Consider the following 14,781-nt stretch of genomic DNA (forward strand, 5'->3'; position numbering starts at 1 on the left):
TTTACAGCACTTGATGGACAGCATCTCAGCGTGATGCCATTTGATTGATTGATTTATATTTGTTTTGGCTGCTCTTTGAATGGTGTGTGTGCTGCCTGCGGTCCGTGCAGACTCTCCGATCCATCGCCAGTTAATTTAGGTTCTTTTCGAAGCATCGTCATCGCAGAGATTTAGCCTTGTTCTACAGTTTAGATGTTGGCATATAGAAAACATGATTTGAACCCCTGCTGATTTTGTAAAGTTTGCCCACTAACAAAGACATGTTACGTCTATAATTTCAATGGTAGGTGTATTTGAACAATGAGAGACAGAACAATAACATAAAAATCCAGAAATCCGAAAATCAACAGTTTACACACAGACCTACTTATAGCTATGATCAGCCCTGCTGAATCATGTCTGCATTAGCTGTAAAGCCATGTTTCAGTCAGTCTAGTAGATTAAATCTCCTATCAGTATCACAGGCTCCACAGATTCTAAGTGCAGTTTAACCATATTAGTGATTTGCAGAAAATTGTTAAACCAACCAAAGATTTTAACAGTATTACTGATTTGGATAATTGATAGATAATCCTTATTCCTAAGATGTTACAATGAAATTATTGGAATTGAAAATGACATCAGCATGCGCTCCTTATGCAGTCATCAACTTGAGTGTTAGCATTTTAGCATTTTTAGATTATGGTGCCAAATCACTGTGTTTTTTTCAAATGGGTTTTTTGGTTGATGCCCAAAATAAGGTCTGTGGATAAAACAGGGTCACTATACTTCCATCCCATCACAGAAAAGACAGCAGTAGATTCCCCACTAAGTTTATGTTTCATTAGGATGATGATTGGCAGATTGGTAAAAAAAAAGTCGATATCATGCAGTACTCTTGAACCTGGATAATTGTGTTAAAGGTAGGGTAGGAGATTTCATTCTGATTGGAGGCGAGGCTTCGTGTGAGCTCCGAGAGAAAGGGGCGTGTGTTTACTTTCGGAATCTGGCTGACTCTCACTGACTTTTCCAAATCTCCTACCTTACCTTTAAAGTAAAAAGCTGGAAACTCTGTATGACTTCTTAGAAATCTATCAGTTGAAAACCTCTGACCGTGACGCGCATATAAAAAACACAGTTGAACTATTGACCTGTCAGTAAGTTGTACTGTTGTGTCATCACAGAACCACTTGACAGATGATTGCTGTGCTATGATGGATAGTTTTCCTGCCTTGTGGGACAGAAAGTAGTGCTGCTTGTGTGTGCTGTCAGAATGTTTTGATGATATTATCCTCTGCAGGGAGTTCATCTATAGTGAAACAGTAAAAGGTTATTACATGACAGCCCTGCACAGGTGTTTTCATTGTGTCACACCTGTATATCCCTGGGACAGCTACATCCTTTGACAGGTCAGAACGCCTGTTGTAAAACATGTAAATGAATATCATTTTAGACTGTATCCTGCAGTCTACCACGATCAGTCCATGGACTTTCATTTCCCAGCAGGTCTCCTCCCTGTTTCAACCTGAGCAGAGCTGTAAACAGAATACGTGCCCACACCTGTGTGCATGTGCTTATATGGTTTCTCTGCTCAGGCTTTTCATAGAAACATATTGTTAGTGTATTGTCAGTAGTGATAATCTCTATGATTAGAGAGCGTCGTCAGATCAGCTGGGGAATGACTCTGTCTGGTCAGCATCATAATAAAGGCAGATATCTGTGGGTCCTCCTGCCCCGAGTGCCATTTCCTTTTATTTACCTAAGGGTCTTCACTTGAGCCCTTTTGTTTGTCTGGCTGCGGCTTCATCTTTGTCTGCGTTCAGCTGGGTTCAGACCACCGCTTTGATGTTGACCGGCTCTAATTAGTATGGGTGGTGCTTTCTAATGAAAGAAAAGCCCACGCTGTTTTCCATGCTGCACAAATTGCTCTGTGTGTGTCCTTAGACACACTCAACCCCCCCAGAGTTTAGAAAGCTGTATTTTTTATTATTTTGTCTTCGTTATGTATATTTCATGAGGGGCTACAGTTAAGTAATAATGTTTTCTTTACTTAACATTCCAGACTTTCTCTCTCTCTCTCACACATCCATATATCTCCTCTTTGGCTTTCCTCCTGACCTCTTGCCTGGCAGCTCCATTTCCAACATCCTTCCTCCATTAAATTCCCAAAACAGCCAACCTGAGCTGTCCCTCTGAGAGGCTCCTCCCTGATCTTGTCCATCCTCATCACTCCTAAAGAGAACCTCAACATCTTCTTCTCTGCTACCTCTTGTCTTTTCCTGGACAGTTGATCCCAAGTACTTACAGTCCTGTACGTTCCTGACCTCCACCCCCTGCAACCTCACTGTTCTACGCCCCTCCCTTTTGTTCACACACATGTATTCTCTCGTGCTATGAGTTTCATTCCTCTTCTTTCCAGAGCAAACGTCCACCTCTCCAGCTGTCCTTCCACCTGCTGTCTGCTCTCACTGCAGATCACGATATCATCCGCAAACATTACTGTCTACAGAGGTTTCTGTCTGACGTCATCTGCCAACCTTAGAAAACAAGGAGGGATTCAAAGCTGATCCTTGATGGAGACCCATCTCCACCTTGAACTCCTCAGTCTGACCCACAGCCCATCGTATCACTGCCATCCTCCTCCCAGGAAATCTAGAAAACATCTACAATTTAAAGCAGCTTGTATTCAGTTAAGTCCAACTAGTGGCTTCCTCAGCCATTCTTTACCCTGATAGTGTATCTTTAATATATTTTTTTGTTGTGAAAAACCATCATGGATAAATATTAGAAGAGAATGAACCTTTTAACATATGGGACAGGATATTATTTTTCCATTAAGCACCACTGTTGTCAGATAAAAGCCACGAGACCGTATCTTTGTGATTTCTAGTGACGATGCAACTTTCATGTTTAGTTTAAAAAACACTACTGAAACTCTAATATGTTAGCATTTTAGCATTTGTGGTTCCATCCTGAGGTTTTTGATAAGATTCTTAAAAATAGTGCTCAAAATGTGCTAGTAAATAGTCCAATAATACGTTTACAAAACAGCAGTGCCTGGACAAGACTAAAACGATTGTTATTAAGTTAATAGAAAAATCTAATCGTCATTTCGTTGAGAGGGTGATGCTAGCCGATATGCATTAACCTACAATTATGTGATCTCTGTAGCATCCTGTATCCAGCATCCACACCTACAACAAGTACTCTGCTAATGAATGCAAACGAATACAAAATATAGTTTTCAAAATGCTTCTTTATTAACATTACTTTAGGATTTTTGTATTCGTCACACGTCTGTTCTGTAGCACATGGACTTGCCTCATCTCACCTTGAGAAGGCGCACTTGATCCCGCATCCCTGAGCTAATTTGTTAGTATTCTGCATTTATGATTCAGACACTGTCAGACGACTGAAACGACAAGCTAGCCAATTATTTTCACGCTACTGTCACTGCTTTGTGAATGGTTGACTGGCCGTCAGAAAGGGGTGTGTAGTGTAAATATAGAAATAAATTCAGACGTGTGATTGTGTGATCTCAGATGGAAACAGCGTGGGTCTGTGTGCCCTGCTCACTGCCAGCACACATCATAACATGCACCTGTTGATGAACTAATTGTAGGTTTCTTTCCTCTGCTGTGTTGCTATTAATGTCATCCTCATCTAAAAGTACAGCAGCTGATTAAGTGTGTCTGTGTGTGTGCGCGAGTGTCATTCAGTCAAATCCACTGTCATTATTTGCTGCACCTCCCACGCAGAACAATAGGCAGCATGGAAGCCTCAGTGAGTCATAGTTTTCTGCGGGAGGCCGAGCATCTTTCTACGCTCTCTTGAACATAATCTGTCCCAATGCCACTCAGCGGGCTGTCAACTGTCTGAACTCATGAAAATATCTGAACGCTCTTATTATGCACTTACCTTCACACTAAAATGTATTTGCACAAACTTGTGTGTATGTGTGTGTGTAGGGAAAATCTGAAACTCACATCTTCATATGACAGACATATAAACCTTAGATGCAGATTTAGTACTTTTATTGTGGGTATTTTGGAGGTGCTTTATATTGTAATGGATATATTAACATATTCAGAATTTGGACATGGATATTGTGGGACCATTGTTTATGGGATTTGTTCAGTTATGACCCTATATGCATCTCATTATCCATGCATAGTGGGGGAATTTCAACAGGCTAGAGCTGTTTGAAATCAAACAAGCTATTGAAATTCCATTAGCTGTGCATGGCAATATTTGACTGTTAATATTGGGACTGACTGTTAATACTGAAAATACTGAAACAATTCATCAGCCAATTTCAAATGTTCATTTTCTCTGTAATGTCTGTCATTTAGCTGTCAGCTCTTAAATGCATGTGCTAACGCACAGGGTTAGGGTTAAGATGAATGCTTCTTGTGCACAAAGCCATCCATGGTACCTTTTCTCAGTATTTTGAACTTTCATTAGACCACCATGCTGTTAAAGCATAACACACAAGCAGTTGCTGCATAAAATCCTTCTCCTAATAATGCCGGACATGATTGTGGACGGTATCAATCATCATCTGCAATTTTTGAAATCCAGACCTCTGATCATAGAAAAATCCATACAAGTCAATAATGTGAACAAACAGTCTGAACCAGCAGGCATAAACCTGATCTGAGCAGTTCATCGTCATGGTAGTAAGTTTGTTTGGGCTAAAATTTGCTTGCCTAATTTATTATAAAACTATATTATATATCACTATATTATCGTTGATGTGTAATATTTTCTGTGTTCACTGTGTTAGCATGCTAATATTTGCTAAATTACACCAAACACCCTTTCACTCTTCATAATATCTTTAGTTTTGAAAGCATAATGAAGGTATTAGACATATTCAATCGATGAACCCTTTTCCTGTCTTTGACATGCAGCTCGAGCTGGCACTGTATGTCACGATTTCTTATATTTCTATTGGCAGATTGCCATGAAATGAGAACATTTATTCTACCAAGGGAGTCTGTGACCTTTTCCTTTGCTCCCTCATTTAGCAGTAGCTTTACATTTTTCTGCCACAGCAGCTCTAATATTGTTTTCTCACAGAACGTGCAGCATTCATAGTGCTGCTAACAAATCAGCTTTTTTTCAGCCTCTAATAGAACAGGATGGAAAATGTGAATAATTGTTGTCATCTGTTACTTCAGCTCAAATAAAACAGTGTACTCTCATATCTGTCAGTAGTATGTGCTCCACTTCAGACTTAATATTAGATTCAGTGACCCTAAGCTTTGTTACTTTCTTAAAATACCTTTAGCGTCCCTGGTCTTATCCTGTCACATGCACTTTCACGTGGAATTGTCATTCGTGTTGACTTTTTAAGATTTAACAAGAACGCTGCTCAAGCGTGAAACTCTGCCAACAGGTTTATGCCTGCTCGGTTTTGATGGGACTTGAGATGTGACAAATGTTTATTTTCCTTCAGCAGTAAGCAGACAGTGTGACAGCAGGAAGCAGTGCAACAGGCTTTCATTTAATGCTTTCGGGGGTCATCGAGTTTTACAAAGCAGCGTGAAAAATGTAAAAGCTTTCAGAGTGATGTGCATGAATGAATTTGCTTTTCATGTTTGCTTATAATAATAATAAAACAGAAGCAACGTACTGTTCGTGTGGTCAATTATCTGTATTGTTTCCAGCCACACTCATTTAATTGTTGATTATTGGCTGTCAAAATTTGGGAATGTGTTTGTGTGTGTGTGTGTGTGTGTGAGGCTGGGTGCCTTTCTGTAGGTGCAGCATGTGGATGAGACGCACTGTGTAATGTGTTTAATGTTGCCTATGTGAGTGGTACCATATATACAGTTACATAAGCCAGGTTATGATGATCTAATTTTGTGTGTGTGTGTGTGTTTGTGTAGGACCTGGGCATGGAGTCAACATCTCTTGATGACGTGTTGTACCGCTATGCCAGCTTCAGAAACCTGGTGGATCCCATCACACATGACCTGATTATCAGCCTGGCACGTTACGTCCACTGCCCCAAGACGGTAGGACACACACTCACACAAACGGTAAAAAAGGATGAATATTGCAGAATACAGTAAACATGCCGGTGCACGCACACACACACACAGATGTGATGTGATTGGTTGTGTTGCTGCTATCAGATGATCTCCTGACTCATTTTGTCTGACACTATTAGGTTACAGAAGTGCTCTAAGTGGTTGTGTGGATGTGTGTGTCCTTGAGGGAACTACAGCTCCTTGTGTTTGTTCATTCATGTAGTCCATTTGTCATTGAGGGAGAGAAAGCGTGACAGCAGCCATGCTGGATGAATAATGCAGGGGGGAGAAGGAGGAGTGATGGAGATGAAGATTGGAATTAAAAGGCCTGATGTGTAATTGCAGTGCAGTGTATTCTGTTTCCCCAAATCCGGCTGTGTTCAAAGGGCTTTCTTACGTTTTTTAATCTACCATGATAAGACATTTGCATCGTATCATCTCTACTGAATGGCATCTTTCCTGCTCTCTGTGTCCATAAAGCAAACACATGATAAGACATCTAAGATGCTAAGCTAATGGTTCTAATCTATGCGTGAATGATCTGTGTCTGTTACTCTTCCTCCTCGTCTCATTACCATCATCTTGCCTCCTTAATTGGAAGCATTTCTATGAAAACAGGATGTGGATACTTCAAAGTTATTCACATAGTCATTCCATGTAAAATCATCCAGGGCTGCCGGATGACACCCTCAGACATTTTTCAAAACATTCACTGATGTACATCTAGCAATATTATGGAGAAATCCAGCCCTTTGAAATTCCAAGTTTTTGGTCGGTTTAATATCTTGAGCTCAGATTTCAAATCTCAGATTTTGAGTGATTGTGTTGCCCGATTCTCACCAAACTAAATACTGTCACAAGAACAAATATAGCTGCTAGCTCGCATGCAGACATCATACACGTTTTAACATGCTCACTTTAATATCATCAGTGTATTCTGTCATTTTGTTTGTGTCACAGAAGTAAATTATTTTAAATATAAAATGTTATTGTACATCAATTTCAGGTGTGAACATTTACTTTTGGTAATTTAGAGTCACTTTTGTGGAACTGTTGTGCTCGTGGGGAGATACTACATAGAATTTACTGTTGGAGTTAAAAAGTACTTATCACTCTACAAGATGCTTTCTGCGAGAGACCATTCACACGTGCCCAAGCTGCAGAGGAATTGGAGGAGGAGGGTTTTGTGTACAGTTCATGATTGCTGAACAGATAGAGATAGATCAGCTGTGAGGAGCAGAGGAAGAATGAAAGGAACACCAGAGGGGGTGTTGTTATGTGAGAGAGAGGAAGTACAGGAGGAGGCAGGCGGAGGTGTTATTTCACTCACTCTGCTCCATCCGTCCTGCATGACACTGCAGATCGATGATCTTTTGCTTGGCTTTAAAGATGGTTGAGGCTCTTCCTAATTTCTTTGGATTAGGAATTTTAGTGTGACGTCTAGCATTTAAAAAACAAATGTGGTCATTTTTAATCTTTTAAAATCTCATGCATGTGTTAAATGTTCACTGCTTCACTGTAAGAGCCAATAAAAGTTTCAGCACATTATTGGTCAGTGCAGCTCAGCTTTCCTCTAAAGAGGAAATTTCCATCAAGCAGTGCCATAAAAGCACAAAGAGTATTCTCAGAGAGAGCCCTCACACACACACGTAAGGCGCTCTGCTTCCAGCCAGCTGATAGCACTGCTTTTATGTGCAGAGAACATATTCCCAAGATGTTGTTTTCTCTGTTGTTTTCGCTGCACTTTTTTTCTGCACCGTTCGCTTCACTTCCACCTGCCACTGTGTCGCTTCATACAGCTGTGACTGTCGATACGGCCCCTCTGTTGTTGTGTTGCCAGTCACGCTGTAACAGTGTGTACTGTTTTTTTTTGTTTGTTTTTTTTTGGCAGCCAGCGTTGCTAATTCAATGCTTTTACATGGACATTGTTGTGATTGAATGAACAACAATGTCCTCACAGCATGATTAATCTCTCTGATTAATATAAACACAGCAGAACTGCCACAGGAGTAATGACAGGTTTTCATGAATACACAACCTGTTCAGCTAAGAGAGGATTAACAGATTGATGAGGTTGTGCTGATGCATATAGAACACTGATTGTTGATTACATCATGTCAATCTCAAAAATAAAAGGTAAACAAAGAACGACTCTAAAATCCCAAATTACCAGTTAATCAATCTGAAAAGACAGCTTAACACATAAAACACCTTCCAGTGAAATCTGCATCACAATCTAGGATGAGTCTTACTCAACACAGTCCTGCGGTAAATATGAGATCAATTTACTGCATCTTCTCTATAACATTAAATGAGAGACTCATTTTAATTAAAGGTCAGTTGTAAAAAGCCACACATTGTTTTATTAGTTTACTTTTTGTCAGGTAAGAAACTTTTTGTCACACAGCAGACACTGTGTCACACTGACACTGTTACAAACAGCTCCATTTGTGCCATATCCTGTTCACAAGTTCTGGCTCCTCACTTAGGGACTAGAACTTATTTAATTGGCTCCTGCACTGCTTGTGTCAATATACAAGTAAAGGTCTAATATTTGTTATCTGTTTGTTAAGAGTTTATTTCCTGTCGATGTGGCACAAAATCCATTGCATTATCCAGCTGAAATCAGGAAATACTGTTTCTATGAATGGGTGTCCATGGTCTGCCACAATGCTTGGGTAGGTGGTACATGTCAATGTAACATCCACTTGCCTCTGCCAGCATGCCTTCTTCCCATGGTCCATCATGGTGCCAAGTCTTCTCCATGTAAGCGACGCACACACACCTTGTCATCCACGACCATCCAGACCAGACCACCTTCTTCCACCGCTCTGTGGTCCAGGTCTGATGCTCATGTGCCCATTGTTGGTGCTTTTGGCAGGACACAGGGGGCAGCATGTGTACCCTTACACGTCTGCTGCTATGCAGCCCCATATGCAACACATTGTGATGCACTGTGTGTTCTGACACCTTCTATCAGAACCAGCATCAACTTTTTCAGCAATTTAAGCAACAGTAGCACGTCTGTTGGATCAGACCACACAGGCCAGCCTTGCTCCCCATGTGCCTCAGTGAGCCTTGGCCTCCCATGACCCTGTCACTGGTTCACCACTCTTCCTTTTTAAACCACTTTTGATAGACTGCAACACTACAAACCAGACACCCGCACAGGAGCAGGGTTGGAGATGCTTTCACCCACTGATGCAATTTGGCCCTTGACAAACTCGCTCAAATCCTCGGGCTTACCCGTTCTTCCTGCTTCTAACGCATCAACTCTGAGGACTCGGATAGTGAAAAACATCTTTAGCTTGATCTGCTTTTGTAAAAAAAAAAAAGGTGCATTGTTGTACTATCATAGTAAAAAATGTAAACCCTTTAAGTTGGATTTCATTGTTAATTGGTCATGAAATGTGACCTGATCTTTAATTGGCTGCCTGTTGCTGTCTATAAAGCAACACTTGAAAAGGTGTTTTCCTTGTGTTACAATTGCTGGTTTGAGTCAATCACACTTCTGTGAAATCCGCCTGTCCAGTTAGGATCAACACTGATTGTGAATCACTTTCAGCTGCTGTTGTGCAAATGGAACAGACAACAGGTGGAAATGAGAGGCAGTGATCAAGACAGCCCAGTTCAGAGTTCAGTAGTTTAATGGCGACAGGCAGGAATGATTTCCTGTGTCTCTCTAGTCTTTATTTTGGAAAACATCCTCCTCTCAGGCACCCCTGTCAGAGAGTTCAGTTCCTCCCCCACAACAGTTGAGTCTGTTAATGTTCCTAAACCTCACATCCTCAGCATCGTCCTGCAGATGTCTGAGCTGCCTCAGAAAATAGAGACACTCTGGCCCTTCCTGTAAACAGTGTCCACATCATTCTTGCAGCTTGCGGTCTTTGTCACATTGAGCTGACAAAGGTATCCACCACAGTCCTGTACTCCCTCTCATCACCACCACCATACATCCAACCACTGCAGAGTCATCAGAGAATTTCTGGAGGTGGCAGGTCTCTGTGCAGTAGTTGAAGTCTGTGGTGTGGAGGGTGAAGAGGAAGTGAGAGAGAGGATGGTCCCCTGTGGAGCCCCGGTGTTGCTGATTAGTCTGTCTGACATACAGCACTGTAGGCGTACATACTGTGGGCTGCCAGTCAGATAGGACACACCAGTGGGGCATCCACCTGCATTGCTGTCAGCTTCTCAGCCAACGGAGCCGGCCTGATGCAGTCAAATGCACTTGAAAAGTAAAAACAAAAAGATTTTCACAGTGCTCGCCGACTCAGGCTCAGGTTGAAGACATGGTGAAGTACTCCACTGGGAGGCACAGGCTTTCAGGACCCTGGGGGCTCACACCATCAGGGCCTGCAGCTTTGCCTGCATGTAGGCTCTGTGGCAAAGGTCGTGTTGAGGTGACAGGTGGAAGAGGGGAAACAGTAATTCCCAGGTGATGACGGTCAGCGAGGTGCAAGCGAGGCCATCCAGATGAGTTGTGGGGGTAGAAAGGGGGAGTGAAGTGGCTGGTCGTCGTCGCTCAGCTAAAGAAGAGTCATTAGCAGGGTGACTTAGGGTCGCTGTGTCAAATCTGTTAAAAAACTGTTTTAGCTCATTGGCCCTCTCCACACTGCCATTAACTCCTCCACTGCTGTTGGGCCCGTAATGAGTGATAGTCCTTTGATAGACCCGGAGGAAATTAGGCAATTGCACAGTAGAACAGCTTCAGTTCTGAGATGCACTGCTTACATCAGGTCCCTCCACAGCATTTCAGTTGGATTAAGTATGGCCCGTTTTCTGTTGAGATTCAATGTGGACAGATGTCCTGACCTTTGCCTTTAGTTTTTTTTCTGGACTTATTCAGAATTTATTATTCCATCAGTGATGGCTCAGACAGGCCCAAACCATGATACTACCACCGCTGTGCTTTAAGAAGAGATAACATTTATTATGCTAGAATGCAGTGTTTTCCTTTCTCCAAACATAACACTTCTCATATAAATCAAGTATAATGTGGTCTCATCCATCCACAAACCAATTTCACATTATATCTGGCTTCTCCAGATCATCTACACTACAAACAAGTGTGCAGATGTAGGTTGGAGAATAACAATGACTGATTAAAGTACAACTATTAAAATGAAAAAAATGGGAAATTGTACAGCAGGAGATAAAATACGATTAACTGTAAAGAAACTTGAGGTGTATCAATAATTAAATATCATACACACACACACACACTGCTTACATACAGTACATGTGAATAGACTTGTTTTTATTTCACTGTTAGCAAACAGCTGTGCACAATAACACTCAAGAGGCATGATCATAGGCAGTTTCCTTTTCTATCATGCTCACACATTTACTGCCGCACACAGCATCCTCCACAGACAGTGTGAAAGGTCTATTCATTGCTGTGTGACTACAGCTAAGCAGCACGGCTCCTGAATCTATACTTAAAAGCGGCGGAAAGCTTTGCTGCTTTGTCCCTGCAGCTACACTGATTCCTTTTCTCCGTTTCCTCTCTGGTATTTTCGTTCTTTATTCCTTCATTCTTTCAATTCCACACCTCTCCAGCCTTCTCTGCAGCTTTTAAGTCCCGTTCCTCACAATCAATCCATCCGTCCGTGCCTCCACTTTTATCTAGCTGTGAATCCAGCAGCTCTGTACTCAGCTTGACTTCGCTCATGAAACAGTATCTTTTCTGGGGTGCTGATATCATAGTTAGTTAAATGTCAGGTGTGAACAGGTCCGCCACCTCATGTTGTATAGATTTAAATTATTTTATTTATTTAAACTATATGTATTCACCAGGCATTGAGAAGAGTCTTTTATCTGGAAATTGGTACAAAGTTCAAGAACAAGTAAAAACATGTTTGTATGGCTCCTCTTAAATACACTCAACAAAAATATAAACGCAACACTTTTGTTTTTGCTCCCATGTTTCATGAGATGGACTTGAAGATCTAAACTTCATTCCAGATACACAATATTACCATTCCTCTCAAACATTGTTCACAAATCTGTCTAAATGTGTGATAGTGAGCACTTCTGCTTTGCTGAGATAATCCATCCCACCTCACAGGTGTGCCACATCAAGATGCTGATCTGACATCATGATTAGTGCACAGGTGTACCTCAAACTGCCCACAATAAAAGGCCACCCTGAAATGTGCATTTTGTTTCTGCTTTATTGGCGGTCTGGGGACTCAGAACCAGTCAGTATCTGGTGTGACCACCATTTGCCTCATGCAGTGCAACACATCTTCTTCGCATAGAGTTTATCAGATTGTCTATTGTGGCCTGTGGAATGTTGGTCCACTCCTCTTCAATGGCTGTGCGAAGTTGCTGGATATTAGTGGGAACTGGTGCACGCTGTCGTATACGCCGGTCAAGCACATCCCAAACATGTTCAATGGGTGACATGTCCAGTGAGTATGCTGGCCATGCAAGAACTGGGACATTTTCAGCTTCCAAGAATTGTGTACAGATCCTTGCAACATGGGGCCGTGCATTATCTTGCTGAAACATGAGGTGATGTTCATGGATGTATGGCACAACAATGGGCCTCAGGATCTCATCACGGTATCTCTGTGCATTCAAAATGCCATCAATAAAATGCACCTGTGTTCTTCGTCCATAACAGATGCCTGCCCATACCATGACCCCACCACCACCATGGGCCACTCGATCCACAACATTGACATCAGCAAAGCGCTCACCCACACGACGCCACACACGCTGTCTGCCATCTGCCCTGAACAATGTAAACCGAGATTCATCCGTGAAGAGAACACCTCTCCAACGTGCTAGACGCCATCGAATGTGAGCATTTGCCCACTCAAGTCTGTTACGGCGACGATCTGGAGTCAGGTTAAGACCCCGATGAGGACGACGAGCATGCAGTTGAGCTTCCCTGAGACGGTTTCTGACAGTTTGTGCAGAAATTGTTTGGTTATGCAAACCAATTGTTTCAGCAGCTGTCTGAGTGGCTGGTCTCAGACGATCTCGGAGGTGAACCTGCTGGATGTGGAGGTCCTGGGCTGGTGTGGTTACTCGTGGTCTGCGGTTGTGAGGCCGGTTGGATGTACTGCCATATTCTCTGAAACGCCTTTGGAGACGGCTTATGGTGGAGAAATGAACATTCAATGCACGAGCAACAGATCTGGTTGACATTCCTGCTGTCAGCATGCCAATTGCACGCTCCCTCAATGCTTGTGGCATCTGTGGCATTTTGCTGTGAGACAAAACTGCACATTTCAGGGTGGCCTTTTATTGTGGGCAGTTTGAGGTACACCTGTGCACTAATCATGATGTCAGATCAGCATCTTGATGTGGCACACCTGTGAGGTGGGATGGATTATCTCAGCAAAGCAGAAGTGCTCACTATCACACATTTAGACAGATTTGTGAACAATGTTTGAGAGGAATGGTAATATTGTGTATCTGGAATGAAGTTTAGATCTTCAAGTCCATCTCATGAAACATGGGAGCAAAAACAAAAGTGTTGCGTTTATATTTTTGTTGAGTGTATATATAAATAATCCATGGAGCGTCTGCTCATGTTGCTCCAATGTATCGATCCCAGTGATCAATAATCAGTTTCAGCCTTCATATGTCATGAAGCTGGGGGGGAGGTATCCTGTTTGAAATTTGAGTAAAGTAGCCTACCCCTAACCACATTTTGAAGCGTTTGCATTTTTAAGAAATATAATTTCTGGTGTTTGTGCCCCCTTGTGGACAATTGACTGCATCATTCTACCTCTAACCGCATCACATAAGGACTCTAGGCCAGGGCCTGGAAGCGTTACATGTATGAAGCGGGAGATGGTCGGACAGGTTGCAGAGCTTTTTCTTTTTTCTGCAGTTCTTTCCCGGATGTGAATTATGTTGTAGAAGTTGCAGGAGTTGTAACAATGATGTTTGAAAGTCTGGTCTGGCTGTGTCTCCACCACCCCTCTAACCTTATCAGGACTTTGTCGTGGTCTGTGACTAGGCCTGCGATAAGCAATAAATCAATTAATTGCACGATAACTTGAAATGGGCTTGGTAAGTTTTCCAGTCGCGATAAATTACCTTTGCACGCTCGTTTGTTTTCCTCTCTCTCTCTCTCTCTCTCTCTCTCTCTCTCCCCCTGCCAAAGACACTGGATGACAAAGCCGTCACTCCGTGCGTCGTAGCGTATAAAGTGTGCAAAGTCCGGCCGTCGGACTTTATATGGCCCACGGCTTCTGTCTTAAAATGTGTCAAATCAACAGGTAGTTCTTATTTTTTAACTCATCGTGTAACGTTTACGGGATGTTCTGAGCAGACTTTGTCAGCTCGCTGTCTGTGTCGCCACGGTGCGTCACAGTGCTGCAGGGCTTGGACGTTACAGCAACGCATAGAGCTAAACATGCTTATGTATACAAAGTGCTCTCAGAGAGAGTCCGTGTTGTACGAGTGAAGTTCTCTGCCTTTCTACCGGTGCCACTCGTGGCAGCGCCCCCATTAGATCTCTTGCCATGTCTTCAAGATGTCTTTGCAGGTGGCAAGAGGCAGTTGGTTGTCCCTTCCGCTGGGGCGCGGGTTGACTCAAATGTTCAATAAGTTCAGGGTCAGACTCTGACACATACTTCATTGTCATCTTCTTTATCAAAGACTACGTGGCTGCTTTTTGTGGTTTGTGTGCCGGTGTCCTGGCTATAATCAAGGAGTGTCAAATTAATCATTACGAAACTGTTTTGATATTTTCCAGAATCACGTCTTGTTTGTCCTTATGAACCAAACGTTTGGTAATACAGTA

The 14,781-nt window shown here is 42.4% G+C and overlaps 1 protein-coding gene across 3 annotated transcripts in view; it reads left to right on the forward strand.

Annotated features, from left to right (window-relative positions):
• lrrc75a (leucine rich repeat containing 75A) overlaps positions 1-14,781 on the forward strand; it is a 50,781-nt gene that overhangs the window by 5,090 nt on the left and 30,910 nt on the right. For 2 of the 3 annotated variants that reach the window (XM_028420422.1, XM_028420420.1), the window contains exon 2: positions 5,874-6,026. In XM_028420422.1, the coding sequence (XP_028276223.1) occupies positions 5,874-6,026 (153 nt within the window). The remainder of the gene's footprint in view (positions 1-5,873; positions 6,027-14,781) is intronic. The other variant, XM_028420421.1, reaches the window with a different exon arrangement.

The sequence above is a fragment of the Parambassis ranga genome, chromosome 13, assembly GCF_900634625.1.
Source record: "Parambassis ranga chromosome 13, fParRan2.1, whole genome shotgun sequence".
In the NCBI taxonomy this organism is placed as follows: Eukaryota; Metazoa; Chordata; class Actinopteri; family Ambassidae; genus Parambassis; species Parambassis ranga.